The sequence below is a fragment of the Coregonus clupeaformis genome, unplaced genomic scaffold (assembly GCF_020615455.1).
Source record: "Coregonus clupeaformis isolate EN_2021a unplaced genomic scaffold, ASM2061545v1 scaf0025, whole genome shotgun sequence".
In the NCBI taxonomy this organism is placed as follows: domain Eukaryota; kingdom Metazoa; phylum Chordata; class Actinopteri; order Salmoniformes; family Salmonidae; genus Coregonus; species Coregonus clupeaformis.
The window spans coordinates 871,272-890,017 of NW_025533480.1; the positions used below are offsets into that span (position 1 = coordinate 871,272).

The window sequence follows — 18,746 nt, forward strand, 5'->3', positions numbered from 1 at the left end:
CACTCACACTGCACTTTTGCAGCCAGGCACGTGTGTTGTGACTGAGTGTGTGACAGATAAAATCGTTTTTGTGTCATTTAGAGGGAAAGTGCGTGCATTTTAGCGTTTGAGTCACTTCAAAAGTTGCTAAAAGTTCAAAATATATTTTTTAAAGTAGCTACATTTGTTGCTAGGTGCTGTTTGAAAAGAAAGTTGCCAGGGTAGTCTGAAAAGGTGCTAAGTCTAGCAACACAATTGCTAAATTGGCATCACTGACTGTGATACTCTATTTCATCCATGTATTCAGTATGGCTTTGTGGGACTCTGAGTCCTTTTTTTCTCTCGGGTTGTCTACGTCATTCGGTTTTACTACAAGCCCCACAATTCAAAGCTCCTTCTCCGTCTCAATCCACTATGAAGATACAGTAGCCGCTCTCTCTCCTGCAATCTGAACAATGACTTCAGAACCTAGGAAAGGAATTCAATAGCCTAGAATGCGTTATACAGCACGAAATATCTGCATTGAGCTGCTGTTCTCACAAATTACTTAAATGTACCAACCGTAAATATGTGGATACCTACAGAACACGAGAAATACGGCGTCGGTAAGTTTATTGGTTCTATGTTTTAAAACTGCAGTGCTCTCGTTTACTCACAAAATTACAATTAGTTTCAAGCTAAGAGGTAATATGCTGCTGTTTCATTTTGTTGCACAGTATCAAAATAACAACGATCACTGTCTTTTATCATGTAGCCTACTAACGCGTACTTATTTCATAGGCACCACCACTTTCACGCATTTCACGAGTATTTGCTCTTTCCATGCATTTGTAGGCTATAGGCTATGAATACATTATGGTTTTACATCTATAAAAATGAACGCACCACGCATGACTCGAGGCTATGGAACCTCTGTGATCAGTACATCTCTTTGCACTCTGTGCGCGCTCAATCGCTTTGTTGGTTGTTGTTACATTGTATCTGATAAATGAATGGAAGGAAACAAAATACGATACTCTATGCAAAGCATTTATTTAGCACTTTATATGTGTGTATTGTGTTTACTCCTCATTAAAAAGAAGAGAAAGTGTCACGATAAATCATTATTTTTTACGTTCGAATGGAACATTGTTTTTGTTATTCGGAAATTCCACTGAACCTTCAACATTGTTTATCTCGTCTCTCTCAGTGAAAATAGCGAATGAAGCTGTCCTCCTAGTGTGCATTGTTCTGAGCGGCATGGGTGTCGTAGCCATAGATAAAACGTTGAAGCGAAGCAAACAACGCGAATAAAAGATAGGCTATGGGCTTAAAAAATAGTGCTATAATATCTAATCGAAGTGGGAGATATTCACTGTGCTCCCACATGAGAAGCGTTCCACAATGGACCAAAAATAGGGCAGTAAAGCCTATTTATTGGTTGAAGGAGTGCATGTTTGGGATGCTTTATCCAGCCCCCAACAGTCACTGCTTGAAATCTCAACATTGCAGAAATATTACGATATTGAGTTATGTAGGCCTATCAGTCACACCTCTAGGTGCTGGTCTACCTTGTCTTGACCTGAAATCATTGGAACACAGTGATTCACTGAACCAGAAACGGGCCTCTGCCCTGTATCTGTTACAATTGGTTGTTGGTCACTAACTGGCCCTGCTCTTTTTCCTCTGGTGTGTGCATGTTTTCTTCCCTCCCTGTCACAACTGAGCTAAGCTTTGCTACTGTATAATTTAAAGACTCAAGTTAGAACCCAGAGCTTGCAGTTTGATACATTGCTACATTTCACAATTTCAACCTCTTTCTAAGTTCAGTCCATGGAGATAGGTGGGAGGAGGGTTGTATAACATTCAATTTATTCTCAATGCTTAAATGCCTTCATTGTCTTAAACATTGCAAGTGAGGCTTTAAGTGGATTAAGCAGTCTTGATCCTATTTTCAATAAGAGCAATAAGACTATTTTAATTAGCTCAGATTTAGAGCCTGTGGTTGGGAAGTAGGGGACTTCCTCCCTGTGATGGTGAGGAAGAAATACTGTTTCCTTGTTGTGCAACTCTGGTCATAAACCCATTGTTGTTTTTAAGTGGACAAAGAAACAACAACACAACGTTGAGTAGATGTCTTGATTTGTCAATGTTTTATAACTCAGGTTAGAGGTTATGTACACATTGTTTTAAAATGGAAAGAGTGCAAGTATTTGATCAAATCAAATCAAATCAAATTTTATTGGTCACATGCGCCGAATACAACAAGTGCAGACATTACAGTGAAATGCTTACTTACAGCCCTTAACCAACAGTGCGTTTATTTTAAACAAAAAAAGTAAGAATAAAACAACAACAAAAAAAGTGTTGAGAAAAACAAAGAGCAGAAGTAAAATAAAGTGACAGTAGGGAGGCTATATATACAGGGGGTACGGTGCAGAGTCAATGTGCGGGGGCACCGGCTAGTTGAGGTAGTTGAGGTAATATGTACATGTGGGTAGAGTTAAAGTGACTATGCATAAATACTTAACAGAGTAGCAGCAGCGTAAAAAGGATGGGGTGGGGGGGCAGTGCAAATAGTCCGGGTAGCCATGATTAGCTGTTCAGGAGTCTTATGGCTTGTGGGTAGAAGCTGTTGAGAAGTCTTTTGGACCTAGACTTGGCACTCCGGTACCGCTTGCCGTGCGGTAGCAGAGAGAACAGTCTATGACTAGGGTGGCTGGAGTCTTTGACAATTTTGAGGGCCTTCCTCTGACACCGCCTGGTATAGAGGTCTTGGATGGCAGGGAGCTTTGCCCCAGTGATGTACTGGGCCGTACGCACTACCCTCTGTAGTGCCTTGCGGTCAGAGGCCAAGCAGTTGCCATACCAGGCGGTGATGCAACCAGTCAGGATGCTCTCGATGGTGCAGCTGTAGAATTTTTTGAGGATCTGAGGACCCATGCCAAATCTTTTTAGTCTCCTGAGGGGGAATAGGCTTTGTCGTGCCCTCTTCACGACTGTCTTGGTGTGCTTGGACCATGATAGTTCGTTGGTGATGTGGACACCAAGGAACTTGAAGCTCTCAACCTGTTCCACTACAGCCCCGTCGATGAGAATGGGGGCGTGCTCAGTCCTCTTTTTTTTCCTGTAGTCCACAATCATCTCCTTTGTCTTGGTCACGTTGAGGGAGAGGTTGTTGTCCTGGCACCACACGGCCAGATCTCTGACCTCCTCCCTATAGGCTGTCTCATCGTTGTCGGTGATCAGGCCTACCACTGTTGTGTCGTCGGCAAACTTAATGATGGTGTTGGAGTCGTGCCTGGCCATGCAGTCATGGGTGAACAGAGAGTACAGGAGGGGACTGAGCACGCACCCCTGAGGGGCCCCCGTGTTGAGGATCAGTGTGGCAGATGTGTTGTTACCTACCCTTACCACCTGGGGGCGGCCCGTCAGGAAGTCCAGGATCCAGTTGCAGAGGGAGGTGTTTAGTCCCAGGATCCTTAGCTTAGTGATGAGCTTAGAGGGCACTATGGTGTTGAATGCTGAGCTGTAGTCAATGAATAGCATTCTCACGTAGGTGTTCCTCTTGTCCAGGTGGGAAAGGGCAGTGTGGAGTGCGATAGAGATTGCATCATCTGTGGATCTGTTGGGGCGGTATGCAAATTGGAGTGGGTCTAGGGTTTCTGGGATTATGCTGTTGATGTGAGCCATGACCAGTCTTTCAAAGCACTTCATGGCTACAGACGTCAGTGCTACGGGTCGGTAGTCATTTAGGCAGGTTATCTTAGAGTTCTTGGGCACGGGGACTATGGTACACTGCTGATTTTGCAGGTTTTCCTACTTACAAAGCATGTAGAGGTCTGTAATTTTTATCATAGGTACGCTTCAACAGTGAAACGGAATCTAAAACAAAAATCCAGAAAATCACATTGTATGATTTTTAAGTAATTAATTTGCATTTTATTGCATGACATAAGTATTTGATACATCAGAAAAGCAGAACTTAATATTTGGTACAGAAACCTTTGTTTGCAATTGCAGAGATCATACGTTTCCTGTAGGTCTTGACCAGGTTTGCACACACTGCAGCAGGAATTTTGGCCCACTCCTCCATACAGACCTTCTCCAGATCCTTCACGTTTCGGGGCAGTCGCTGGGCAATACAGACTTTCAGCTCCCTCCAAAGATTTTCTATTGGGTTCAGGTCTGGAGACTGATGTAGGCCACTCCAGGACCTTGAGATGCTTCTTACGGAGCCACTCCTTAGTTGCCCTGGCTGTGTGTTTCGGGTCGTTGTCATGCTGGAAGACCCAGCCACGACCCATCTTCAATGCTCTTACTGAGGGAAGGAGGTTGTTGGCCAAGATCTCGCAATACATGGCCCCATCCATCCTCCCGTCAATATGGTGCAGTCGTCCTGTCCCCTTTGCAGAAAAGCATCCCCAAAGAATGATGTTTCCACCTCCATGCTTCACGGTTGGGATGGTGTTCTTGGGGTTGTACTCATCCTTCTTCTTCCTCCAAACACGGCGAGTGGAGTTTAGACCAAAAAGCTCAATTTTTGTCTCATCAGACCACATGACCTTCTCCCATTCCTCCTCTGGATCATCCAGATGGTCATTGGCAAACTTCAGACGGGTCTGGACATGCGCTGGCTTGAGCAGGGGGACCTTGCGTGCGCTGCAGGATTTTAATCCATGACGGCGTAGTATGTTACTAATGGTTTTCTTTGAGACTGTGGTCCCAGCTCTCTTCAGGTCATTGACCAGGTCCTGCCGTGTAGTTCTGGGCTGATCCCTCACCTTCCTCATGATCATTGTTGCCCCACAAGGTGAGATCTTGCATGGAGCCCCAGACCGAGGGTGATTGACCGTCATCTTGAACTTCTTCCATTTTCTAATAATTGCACCAACAGTTCTTGCCTTCTCACCAAGCTGCTTGCCTATTGTCCTGTAGCCCATCCCAGGCTTGTGCAGGTCTACAGTTTTATCCCTGATGTCCTTACACAGCTCTCTGGTCTTGGCCATTGTGGAGAGGTTGGAGTCTGTCTGGAGTGTGTGGACAGGTGTCTTTTATACAGGTAACGAGTTCAAACAGGTGCAGTTAATACAGGTAATGAGTGGAGAACAGGAGGGCTTCTTAAAGAAAAACTAACAGGTCTGTGAGAGCCGGAAGTCTTACTGGTTGGTAGGTGATCAAATACTTATGTCATGCAATAAAATGCAAATTAATTACTTAAAAATCATACAATGTGACTTTCTGGATTTTTGTTTTAGATTCCGTCTCTCACAGTTGAAGTGTACCTATGATAAAAATTACAGACCTCTACATGCTTTGTAAGTAGGAAAACCTGCAAAATCGGCAGTGAATCAAATACTTGTTCTCCCCACTGTACATCCAATTACATTTGGACATATTTTAATGATGTAGAGAGATGTTTGATGGATAAAGATATACATTTCTTTAGCCCTAGATAGTACTGGAGTTGATCTTTGGTTGTTTGTTTGGATGCTTTGGGCTGTTAAATAGGTTGAGTGGAGAAATCTGTAGACCATCTGTTTTCATCTTCAAGACTCAGTCCCTTGTTTATAAATTCCTTTCGCCTATCGGTACACAGGGTGCTAATTCCATTGAAGAGTTGTGGGCTTTTACTGGAACAGATAGTTGAGCTAAACATACGTTTAGGCTTTTGAGGATGTTTTCAAGCATCTTTAAAGTCTTAGTCACCATCGTTTTGGTTGATTTGGTTTTGAATAAAAAAAATAGAATGCACACATACACTTGATTCAAAATGATCCTAACACATGGAACATATTGATATTCTATAGCTATATGACGTCAAACAGCTAATTACCCTCTGTGATCATCATTGATCATGATCACTCACTGAGGTCAAAGTTCAACACAGAATGTTATTTGAGATTATTGATGTTTCAGTGATACAGCTGTCTTCAAAATCCTGGTTTTAACCGTTTCACCCCAGGATCTTTACTCCCAAGATGAATGGATGTGCATTATGTCTTTGATGTACCAGTAGTATTGATATAGTAGCCTACTGTATTTGAATATGATTCATATAGTATGCACTGCAAATGTGATTTCCTTGAGGTCCTTTCAGTGAACATTTTACCCCCCTTTAAACCAGGGCTGGCTTCCCAAAATGGGTTGAGATTCTTGGATCCTTGGTGTGAACCATTTGATCTCTCGCCAAGGAGCGAAATTAGAATTACAGCGTTTAATTGGGAGGTATTGGGCTTTGATGTTGATTTGCCCTATGCATGGGAGGAGGACAGCCCTGTATCTATCTACCATTGATGAAATATGAATGGAGTCCAGCAGAGGAAGGTAGTACAGCATTAAGACTCCTATTAGCGCACCATTTGAGTGATTACAGGTTTGTAACCATAAGCAAGGGTGCAAGATTGATGCGCTTTACTGTAAAATCGGATTCCTAATGGACATTGAGTCTATGGCGGCGTTGCATACTGCCAAGAGGAGAGATTTTCATATCAAAGAGGGTTGGAATGGATTTCAGTTAAACATGAGGTAGGAATTTGAATAAAAATTTGTACATTGAGAAAGGATGGTAGACGAATAGAATGGTAGGACTGAATGTGCAGGAACACCCATGAGACTATCTGGGAATATTTTCCCCGGTATTCCCACCTTTGGAATATCCACTGCATGTGGTTCCTTTTGAACACTGGAATACTGGAATTCTCAGTGGATTATCCATCATCAATTAAACACACAGCAGCTAACAATGTAGCTTCACAGCCTTGGAGAAAGAACATTGTCTCTGTTTTGGGAAATTGTGTTTGCTGCAAATAGTCTTAAATGATGATTAACAGGAAGAGAAGGGGCCTTTCTCTCCTTGTTAAGTCTGATATTGCAGCCAATCAAGCATGTCATTGCTCATCATAATTTAATGAGCTGCATTGGATCTTGTGTGTGTGTGTGTGCATTGAATATAATTTTCCAGCGAGCATTCAAACAAAATACTTTGTATTTAGCATATAACCACAGCCTAGTATTTACTTTTGAATTCTCAATGTTTACCCACAGCAGCCTATGGAAACACATAAATAATCCTCAACATATAAATACCCTCAAGCGAATGGTAGAAAAACAGAATGGAGCAGTTGTGTAGTGAAGTGTTGCCCTTGAATGGCCCTGGCCCTTGAGCAATGCATGTAGTAGAGTGGAGGAGTTCGAGGCCTGCTATGTAGTGGGGGTCTGTGTTAGGCCTGGGGCTGTCCTTCTCCCCTGGCTGCTGTCGCCTGCCCCCCTGGGGGGATGTCACTGGACCGAAGGGTGGGGGGCGGGCCATGCCTGGCGGCGTGTGTCAGAAGGGCTTATTGTTGGACGTGGCCACCCTACCCCACACCCCCTACCTCCGTGGGATTAGCAGGTTGTTTGGCAGGGGGAACCGGGGCCTGTGGTCCCATTCCTTCATTATATTACACCCCCCTGCCTCCTTAATGAACACAGCCCTGGGGCACGGGGAGGCATGGCCCCACAACACCACCCCAGCTTGTAATTGCTTCTTCATCTGCTCCCCTCTGCTGTCCTCATCCACTAGGCTTAATCTACTAGCTGCGGCCGGGCCGACACAGGCAATCATTTAGGGATGATGATCGCTGGAGGGAGTTGCCCCAGTCAATATTGGAGCTCCCTGGTGAATTAGACAGGCACGGTGGGATCAGAGAGAGAGAGCGTGGGGAGAGAGAGGTGGGGGGAGGAAGGGATGGGGAAAGGGAGAGAAAGAGGGAGAAAAACCTTTGACATGTTAGACTAGCTGGTGTTATAGGTAGACAGAGGCAACTAAGTGGAGCCATGTATTTTTTATGCCTCCGCTCCAACAAAGCTTTTTTGTGTTTATTTACAATGGCAATCATGCACAACAACACATTTCAATTTAAAATGGTTGGTGAATACTAGACTGGATTGGAAAATGCTGCATTTAGCCTGTTTGTGTTATCCCATTACTGCAGCTCTATTTACTTTCAATTGAAAATATAACAAACATCATTCTATCCCATTTATTATATAAAGATGCACAGAAAAAAAACTTATTTTCCGGTCTTATTTCCTACAAAATCAGAATGTTTACCTTTTCACCCCCTGTGGCGAGGCAGCCTTTTGATATGAATACAATGTAATGTGTGTGTCCCGTTGGATTCGGTGACACCACCACAGTCTAATTGGCGGCATATGTTTTTGTGGAAGGATGCAGCTGAGGCTAGGCAGCTGCAGCCAGCCAATGATTGGACAGGATTGCAGCTCACATGTCACCTCCAGTATGAATCCCAGCTTGCTTTTCACCACAGCACAATCAGCTGAAGGTGGGGCAGTCTGGAGGTAGCTAGGGCTGCTGTCTCCTGGTAACAACTGGACTGAGAGGGCATCACTATGGATACATACTGTACATACATGAATGTATGTCCTATTCATGTATTTCTTAATGTACATTAAAATTACACTACTGTAAAATATATATATTTAAAGGTCAGTGCTGTGAAATGGATATATTTAAAAGCCAATGTTTTAAAAATAGGATGATATTAGCCTAATCATTGTTCAGTAGAAACTTCTTCCCCTCTGAGTGATTCAATGTATTCCTTTCAGGCCTATAGGGCCTACTTATTGAAATGGACTCTATATTTAAACCATACTGATATAAAGCCTACTTCTGTTACATTGTAATGAAGTAGCCTGCCTATTCCAGAGGTCTATCTATCGTATGGTCACCGTGGTTTCCCTGATACAAATCTGTGAACCCAGTAAGAGGTTAATGGGATGTGTTCTATTATGAATTCACAGTTTGTGCTCATCAACACTGCGACAGTGGAGGTGGGAGTGGGAGAAATGACAGCCTGTCACCAATGTTTCAGAAATGAATGCTATATTCATAGATGACAATCATCGTGATTGATGTGTGAAAGGAACCATTGAGTTTTTGTGCACATGCTCATTTTAAAGATTCCGTAAAAAATGCATTTCCAGAGGTGTTGAGTTACAGTTGAAGTCGGAAGTTTACATACACTTAGGTTGGAGTCATTAAAATTCGTTTTTCAACCACTCCACAAATTTCTTGTTAACAAACTGTAGTTTTGGCAAGTCGGTTAGGACATCTACTTTGTGCATGACACAAGTAATTTTTCCAACAATTGTTTACAGACAGCTTATTTCACTTATAATTCACTGTCTCACAATTCCTGTGGGTCAGAAGTTTACATACACTAAGTTGACTGTGCCTTTAAACAACTTGGAAAATTCCAGAAAATGATGTCATGGCTTTAGAAGCTTCTGATAGGCTAATTGACATCATTTTAGTCAATTGAAGGTGTACCTGTGAATATATTTCAACGCCTACCTTCAAACACAGTGCCTCTTTGCTTGACCTGAGAAACAAAACCTCCACAAGTCTGGTTCATCCTTGGGAGCAATTTCCAAATGCCTGAAGGTACCACATTCATCTGTACAAACAATAGTACGCAAGTATAAACACCATGGGACCACGCAGCCAACATACCGCTCAGGAAGGAGACTCCTAGAGATGAATGTACTTTGGTGCGAAAAGTGCAAATCAATCCTAGAACAACAGCAAAGGACAATCTGTACAAACAATAGTACGCAAGTATAAACACCATGCGACAACTGCACATGGGGACAAAGATCGTACTTTTTTGAGAAATGTCCTCTGGTCTGATGAAACAAAAATAGAACTGTTTGGCCATGATGACCATCGTTATGTTTGGAGGAAAAAGGGGGTGGCTTGCAAGCCGAAGAACACCATCCCAACCGTGAAGCACAGGGGTGGCAGCATCATACTGTGGGGGTGCTTTGCTGCAGGAAGGACTGGTGCACTTCACAAAATAGATGGCATCATGAGGAAGGAAAATTATGTGGATATATTGAAGCAACATCTCAAGATATCAGTCAGGAAGTGAAAGCTTGGTCGCAAATGGGTCTTCCAAATGGACAATGACCCCAAGCATACTTCCAAAGTTGTGACAAAATGGCTTAAGGACAACAAAGTCAAGGTATTGGAGTGGCCATCACAAAGCCCTGACCTCAAACCTATAGAACATTTGTGGGCAGAACTGAAAAAGCGTGTGCGAGCAAGGAGGCCTACAAACCTGACTCAGTTACACCAGCTCTGTCAGGAGGAATGGGCCAAAATTCACCCAATTTATTGTGGGAAGCTTGTGGAAGGCTACCCGAAACGTTTGACCCAAGTTAAACAATTGAAAGGCAATGCCACCAAATACTAATTGAGTGTATGTAAATTTCTGAACCACTGGGAATGTGATGAAAGAAATAAAAGCTGAAATAAATAATTCTCTCTACTATTATTCTGACATTTCACATTCTTAAAATAAAATGGTGATCCTAACTGACCTAAGTCAGGGAATTTTTACTAGGATTAAATGTCAGGAATTGTGAAAAACTGAGTTTAAATGTATTTGGCTAAGGTGTATGTAAACTTCCGACTTCAACTGTATATAGTGTCCGTTGGCTGTGTAATCTAAGTCTTGCTGTATTGATCATGGCTGTGTCTCAAATGGCATCCTATTCCCTTTATATTGCACTACATTTGACCAGAGCCCTTTGTGCACTATAAAGGGAATATGGTACCATTTGGGACGTGGCAGCCATTGAAACTCTGTGACCCACACAGCACACCAGTGACCCACAGGCATCCATCTATTTCACCATAACCATAATGGCTTTTCTTTAATAAGCGACTTGGCTTCACCGTCTGACAACCTCTTGTCCTCAGTTATTAAAATGATCAATAAGTGGTATCTTATTCATGCATTATTAATGCTTTATAATAAATTGTCATCGTTGTGGTTGAACCAGGCCTTTCTGTGCAGTGATGCTTGTGTTAGAGGTGTTAGCGGTTTGCTATTAATACATTATGAATGCATAATAAAACGGTTGTTATGGTTGGTTGTACTAAGGTTGAACCAGGCCTTTCTATGCAGTGACGGTCCTGGTTGTGTTAGAGGTCATCAAGAAGGCTCTCTCCTCTTGGCAGGCAGAATTAATGTCAGTGTCAGGAGGAGACTGATACAGGAGTTCTGAGGCGCCCTGCCTGGCCCTGACTAAGGCACTGTAGCTTCTACCACTGTTGCCTCCCCTCCTCTCCCTCCTTCTTTCTCTTCCCCCCCCTCTCTCGCTCTCTTTCTTGGCAGGGAGCTGTTTGCAGAGATTGGAGGTTACACTCTCCCCCATATCTGTCTGTCTCTCTTTCTCCCTTTATCTCTGTCTGATGATCTGTCTGTCTGGTGGTTCTCTCTGTCTCTCTCTCTGTTATTTTCTTTCTTTACCCACCGCTCTCCGTATCCGTCTTTCCATCTGTCTTTTTTATCTACTCTCCTCCCATTTGTCTCTTTCTCTCCCCCTCTCTCTCTCTTTTGTCTCTTTCTCCTTCTGTTTGTCCATTCTTCCTCCTCCCCAGACACTTCCGTAGTGTTGTTCTGGTGTCAGTGAGATTTCTAGGGCAGAGAAACAGACAGAGCGACTGAGGATGATAAAGTAGTGAAACCTCACTGGCTCTCTGTGTAGTGTCTAACTCTCCCACTATGTATTCACCTATGTCCCCGTCTCCCCATTCGGATCCCCAAATGAATATGGATGATCATATCTGGGCAGGGAGCTGGTTGCTGCTGCTATCACAAGACACAGAAAGGCTTCAGTTGAGTACAGAAACACACCACTGAGCTGGTGCCTGGCCACAATTCATTTAGGTGTTCATCTACATGAAAGAGATAGAGATCACTACCACCACAGTTTGGTTGTAATCAAAGCTGATAGAACACTGTCTCTGTCTGTATGTGTCCCAATTAAATGATCCCCTATTCCCTACAGTGAGGGGAAAAAGTATTTGATCCCCTGCTGATTTTATACGTTTGCCCACTGACAAAGACATGATCAGTCTATAAATTTAATGGTAGGTTTATTTGACCAGTGCGAGACAGAATAACAACAAAAAAATCCAGAAAAACGCATGTCAAAAATGTTATAAATTGATTTGCATTTTAATGAGGGAAATAAGTATTTGACCCCTCTACAAAACATGATTTAGTACTTGGTGGCAAAACCCTTGTTGGCAATCACAGAGGTCAGACGTTTCTTGTAGTTGGCCACCAGGTTTGCACACATCTCAGGAGGGATTTTGTCCCACTCCTCTTCTCCAAGTCATTAAGGTTTCGAGGCTGACGTTTGGCAACTCGAACCTTCAGCTCCCTCCACAGATTTTCTATGGGATTAAGGTCTGGAGACTGGCTAGGCCACTCCAGGACCTTAATGTGCTTCTTCTTGAGCCACTCCTTTGTTGCCTTGGCCGTGTGTTTTGGGTCATTGTCATGCTGGAATACCCATCCACGACCCATTTTCAATGCCTTGGCTGAAGGAAGGAGGTTCTCACCCAAGATTTGGCCCCGTCCATCGTCCCTTTGATGCGGTGAAGTTGTCCTGTCCCCTTAGCAGAAAAACACCCCCATGTTTGACGGTGGGATGGTGTTCTTGTGGTCATAGGCAGCATTCCTCCTCCTCCAAACACGGCGAGTTGAGTTGATGCCAAAGAGCTCCATTTTGGTCTCATCTGATCACAACACTTTCACCCAGTTCTCCTCTGAATCATTCAGATGTTCATTGGCAAACTTCAGACGGCCCTGTATATGTGCTTTCTTGAGCAGGTGGACCTTGCGGGCGCTGCAGGATTTCAGTCATTCACGGCGTAGTGTGTTACCAATTGTTTTCTTGGTGACTATGGTCCCAGCTGCCTTGAGATCATTGACCAGATCCTCCCGTGTAGTTCTGGGCTGATTCCTCACCGTTCTCATGATCATTGCAACTCCACGAGGTGAGATCTTGCATGGAGCCCCAGGCCGAGGGAGATTGACAGTTCTTTTGTGTTTCTTCCATTTCCGAATAATCGCACCAACTGTTGTCACCTTCTCACCAAGCTGCTTGGCGATGGTCTTGTAGCCCATTCCAGCCTTGTGTAGGTCTACAATCTTGTCCCTGACATCCTTGGAGAGCTCTTTGGTCTTGGCCATAGTGGAGCTTTTGGAATCTGATTGATTGATTGCTTCTGTGGACAGGTGTCTTTTATACAGGTAACAAGCTGAGATTAGGAGCACTCCCTTTAAGAGTGTGCTCCTAATCTCAGCTCGTTACCTGTATAAAAGACACCTGGGAGCCAGAAATCTTTCTGATTGAGAGGGGGTCAAATACTTATTTCCCTCATTAAAATGCTAATCAATTTATAACATTTTTGACATGCGTTTTTCTGGATTTCTTTGTTGTTATTCTGTCTCTCACTGTTCAAATAAACCTACCATTAAAATTATAGCCTGATCATGTCTTTGTCAGTGGGCAAACGTACAAAATCAGCAGGGGATCAAATACTTTTTTCCCTCACTGTATATAGTGCACTACTTTTGACCAGAACCTTATGGGTCCCCTAGGGTATCATTTGCGACGCACAAACTCTGTCTTTCTGGGTTGTGTTTTGTTGGTAAAGTGCAATGTATCAGGCCAGATGGCTTTTAATGTTTTCCTGGCTCTCCATGTCCTTGGCTCCTGTTTTTTATGTGTTGTTGAAGGGTGATGTTTGAATGCTGTTCTGTTTGGCTCGGAAAAGCAGGAACTATGATACACCAATGTGGTATTATTTTACTGTGGGCTGTTCTGCTTGTCCAGCTCTCATCGCTGTCTTTCATGTGAGTGATAATGATGTCTCTCTCTCTCTCTCTCCCTTTCTCTCTCTCTCACTCTCTCTCTCTCTCTCTCTCCCCCTTTCTCTCTCTTAGCATCCCCAACTATTATTGTACCCTGCTGATTTAAATATCTTCCCTCTCTCTGTCACACGTACAGTATGAATAAATATATTTGTCTGCCAGTGTTTGACTTGATACTACCTGAGCTGTTAGTGAGGTGTTACAGTTCCGTTGCTTAGACCAATTCACACTACCCACACTATACTGTGTTAGTTTTCCATTCACGTCACTTGCATACACTCATAGGGATGCACGCAACCTCCACACAGAGGAACGCACACTTGCATGCACACACACACTGCATGAATCAGCTCGATGCGGCTAGGCAGAGGTTGGTTTGACCTTGGCTGCTGTAAGCCATCATCTTACCTGTCTGTCAGTGTGTGTGTGTGGGATCTCTGTTTCGTTACCCTGCCTGGTTCAGGGTCTGGCTCAACGCACACAAACACACCCACACACACACACAACCACCCCCGTCAGGTCCTTTATATCCTGTCTTGCACATCCACAGACAAGCCAGTTTAACTTAATATTAGTTTGACCTTCAAAGGGGTTTTATTGTAGTTCCATGGCTGTTTTTCACACAGTGAAAAGCTGAGTGGGTATTTTAGAGCAATTGCAATTCATTTTATCACGGTAAGCTGATTGAAATGGCTGCGTTCTCCTAAAAGAGAGTAGGCTACACACATGGAGCAATCTACATGGGTTGTTCAATGTTCCCAGTTCGCTTTGAAAGGACCAGAATAGAATAACAGTTTAACTGTTTTCAGTATGATTGAACACTAGAAATGTAAGCCTATTGACATTTTTTTTCATATGGAATAAAGAGCTTTATCTGAAATCTTACTCACTGAAGAATAGCTCTGTATCTGAACCAGTCTTTCCCCTAGGATTTTTTTCAGCAGTGGTGGCAAAGTTAGGGAGGGGGGTGGGGTGGCCAATGGTGCAGTTTTAGAGGCCCTCCTCTTGGCCACAGAGACAAAATGTAGCTGTTTTAAAGCTAATTTCCTGAAATGCTACACATTTTAATATGGGACAGACAGAATATTTAACAGATTTACATTTGTCATGGGGCTGAGAGAATTTTCTGTTTTAAAGCTAATTTCCTGCAATTATACACATTTTGCAATGGCTTATTCCTTGTTCTCATGCTATTTGAGTGACTCAAACATTATAACAAAATCAATGGGGGACCCATGCCATGCCATTTTAAAAATATTAGATTCTCCCTCAAAGTCTAGTTTTTATTTCGGTGATTGTTAGTTCTCAAAGATGATCTTATTTAAAAATACAGTACCAGTCAAAAGTTTGGACACACCTACTCATTACCGGGTTTTTCTTTATTTTTACTATTTTCTACATTGTAGAATAGTAGTGAAGACATCAAAACTATGAAATAACACATATGGAATCATGTAGTAACCAAACAAGTGTTAAACAAATCAAAATATATTTTATATTTGAGATTCTTCAAAGTAGCCACCCTTTGCCTTGATGACAGCTTTGCACACTCTTGGCATTCTCTCAACCAGCTTCATGAGGTAGTCACATGGAATGCATTTCAATTAACAGGTGTGCCTTGTTAAAAGTTAATTTGTGGAATTTATTTCCTTCTTAATGCGTTTGAGCCAATCAGTTGTGTTGTGACAAGGTAGGGGTGGTATACAGAAGATAGCCCTATTTGGTAAAAGACCAAGTCCATATTATGGCAAGAACAGCTCAAATAAGCAAAGAGAAACGACATTTCTAACCCTAGGTGTAAAATAGTAAATAATGGCTATTTCTCAAAGTTTTAAACTGTCAAGAGGAGTGAAACAAGGTTGTCCACTATTGGCATATCTATTTATTATTGCCATCGAGATGTTAGCTATTAAAATCAGATCCAACAATAATATCAAGGGATTGGAAATCCAGGGCTTAAAAACAAAGGTGTCATTGTACGCTGATGATTCATGTTTTCTTTTAAATCCACAACTTGAATCCTTCCACAGCCTCATAGAGGATCTAGATACATTTTCATACCTCTCTGGATTGCAACCAAATTATGATAAATGTACTATATTTCGTATTGGATCACTAAAAAATACAATTTTTACATTACCTTGTAGTTTACCAAAAGAATTGTCTGATAGTGATGTGGATATACACGGAATACATATCCCAAATGAAATAAATGATCTCACTCCAATACATTTTAATAGAAAGTTAGCAAAAATAGATAAGATCTTGCTACCATGGAAAGGTAAATACCTGTCAATTTGTGGAAATATCACCTTGATTAACTCTTTAGTATTATCCCAGTTTACCTATTTGCTTATGGTCTTACGCCTAGCGAACAGTTTAAATTATATGAGAAAAAAATATCCTATTTTATTTGGAACGGCAAGCCAGACAAAATTAAACGGGCGTATTTATATAATGAATATAAATTCGGAGGACAGAAATGATTAAATATTAAAGCATTAGGCCTATCACTAAAAGCTTCAGTCATACAAAAATTATACTTAAATATGAACTGGTTCTCTAGCAAACTAGTAAGAATGTCTCACCCAATGTTCAAGAAGGGACTTTTTCCCTTTATTCAGATTACAACCCCTCACTTTCAGTTATTTGAAAAGGAAATCATCTCCCAAATATCACTATTTCTAAAACAAGCCATAGAAAGTTGGTTGCAATTTCAATTTAATCCTCCAGAAATGACAGAACAAATATTGCAACAAATATTGTGGTTAAACTCAAATATACTAATTGATAAAAAAACGTTTTATTTTGAGATTTTTTTTTTAAAAGGTATAATCTTCGTAAATAGCACTACTGGGTGATCTGAAAAGTAATAGTCAATCGATCAAAAATATAATAATACTTTTAGCAAAATGTTTATTTTCAATTCACAAACTGTAGAAACAATGAGAATAGAAAGGTTCAGAACTTTTGTAAAACATCACAGTACAGTTGAAAAATATATGGCAAATAGAAATCCAATATGGATGATGTTAAGAGATAGCAACAACTAATAACAACAACAACTAATAACAACAAGATAACTAGTGTATAATAAGTATATAGGTTATATATTGTGAGCTTTTGTGAAAGAGCACAGTTAGAAAGATATGGAATATAGAAGCATACCAGATGGACATCATAAAAATGATCGGAGGAAGTTCAGGAGTAAAAACAAACAAAATATAATTATTGACTGTGTCCATAAAATGTATATAGTATGTATAAGCATGAAGTAGAGGCCTAAGCATTGTTGTTCACTAGTTTACTCCAATTAGGGAAGGAATGGTGGGGTTGGAAAGTAATAAAGGGAAATATATATATTTTTAAAGGATATGTATGTATATATATATATATATATGCATATACAGTGGGGGAAAAAAGTATTTAGTCAGCCACCAATTGTGCAAGTTCTCCCACTTAAAAAGATGAGAGAGGCCTGCAATTTTCATCATAGGTACACGTCAACTATGACAGACAAATTGAGAATTTTTTCTCCAGAAAATCACATTGTAGGGTTTTTAATGAATTTATTTGCTAATTATGGTGGAAAATAAGTATTTGGTCACCTACAAACAAGCAAGATTTCTGGCTCTCACAGACCTGTAACTTCTTCTTTAAGAGGCTCCTCTGTCCTCCACTCGTTACCTGTATTAATGGCACCTGTTTGAACTTGTTATCAGTATAAAAGACACCTGTCCACAACCTCAAACAGTCACACTCCAAACTCCACTATGGCCAAGACCAAAGAGCTGTCAAAGGACACCAGAAACAAAATTGTAGACCTGCACCAGGCTGGGAAGACTGAATCTGCAATAGGTAAGCAGCTTGGTTTGAAGAAATCAACTGTGGGAGCAATTATTAGGAAATGGAAGACATACAAGACCACTGATAATCTCCCTCGATCTGGGGCTCCACGCAAGATCTCACCCCGTGGGGTCAAAATGATCACAAGAACGGTGAGCAAAAATCCCAGAACCACACGGGGGGACCTAGTGAATGACCTGCAGAGAGCTGGGACCAAAGTAACAAAGCCTACCATCAGTAACACACTACGCCGCCACGGACTCAAATCCTGCAGTGCCAGACGTGTCCCCCTGCTTAAGCCAGTACATGTCCAGGCCCGTCTGAAGTTTGCTAGAGTGCATTTGGATGATCCAGAAGAGGATTGGGAGAATGTCATATGGTCAGATGAAACCAAAATAGAACTTTTTGGTAAAAACTCAACTCGTCGTGTTTGGAGGACAAAGAATGCTGAGTTGCATCCAAAGAACACCATACCTACTGTGAAGCATGGGGGTGGAAACATCATGCTTTGGGGCTGTTTTTCTGCAAAGGGACCAAGACGACTGATCCGTGTAAAGGAAAGAATGAATGGGGCCATTTATCGTGAGATTTTGAGTGAAAACCTCCTTCCATCAGCAAGGGCATTGAAGATGAAACGTGGCTGGGTCTTTCAGCATGACAATGATCCCAAACACACCTCCCGGGCAACGAACGAGTGGCTTCGTAAGAAGCATTTCAAGGTCCTGGAGTGGCCTAGCCAGTCTCCAGATCTCAACCCCATAGAATATCTTTGGAGGGAGTTGAAAGTCCGTGTTGCCCAGCGACAGCCCCAAAACATCACTGCTCTAGAGGAGATCTGCATGGAGGAATGGGCCAAAATACCAGCAACAGTGTGTGAAAACCTTGTGAAGACTTACAGAAAACGTTTGACCTGTGTCATTGCCAACAAAGGGTATATAACAAAGTATTGAGAAACTTTTGTTATTGACCAAATACTTATTTTCCACCATAATTTGCAAATAAATTCATTAAAAATCCTACAATGTGATTTTCTGGATTTTTTTTCCTGATTTTGTCTGTCATAGTTGACGTGTACCTATGATGAAAATTACAGGCCTCTCTCATCGTTTTAAGTGGGAGAACTTGCACAATTGGTGGCTGACTAAATACTTTTTTCCCCCACTGTATATGCGAGAAAAAAAAAACATATGGGGGATTGGAAGT

The 18,746-nt window shown here is 41.9% G+C and overlaps 1 protein-coding gene across 5 annotated transcripts in view; it reads left to right on the plus strand.

Annotated features, from left to right (window-relative positions):
- Positions 1-407: 407 nt before the first annotated feature.
- Positions 408-18,746, plus strand: part of LOC121543671 (dedicator of cytokinesis protein 4-like) — a 125,881-nt gene continuing 107,542 nt past the window's right edge. For all 5 annotated transcript variants that reach the window (XM_041853725.1, XM_041853728.1, XM_041853727.1 and 2 more), the window contains exon 1: positions 408-584. In XM_041853725.1, the coding sequence (XP_041709659.1) occupies positions 548-584 (37 nt within the window). In that variant the 5' untranslated portion in view covers positions 408-547. The remainder of the gene's footprint in view (positions 585-18,746) is intronic.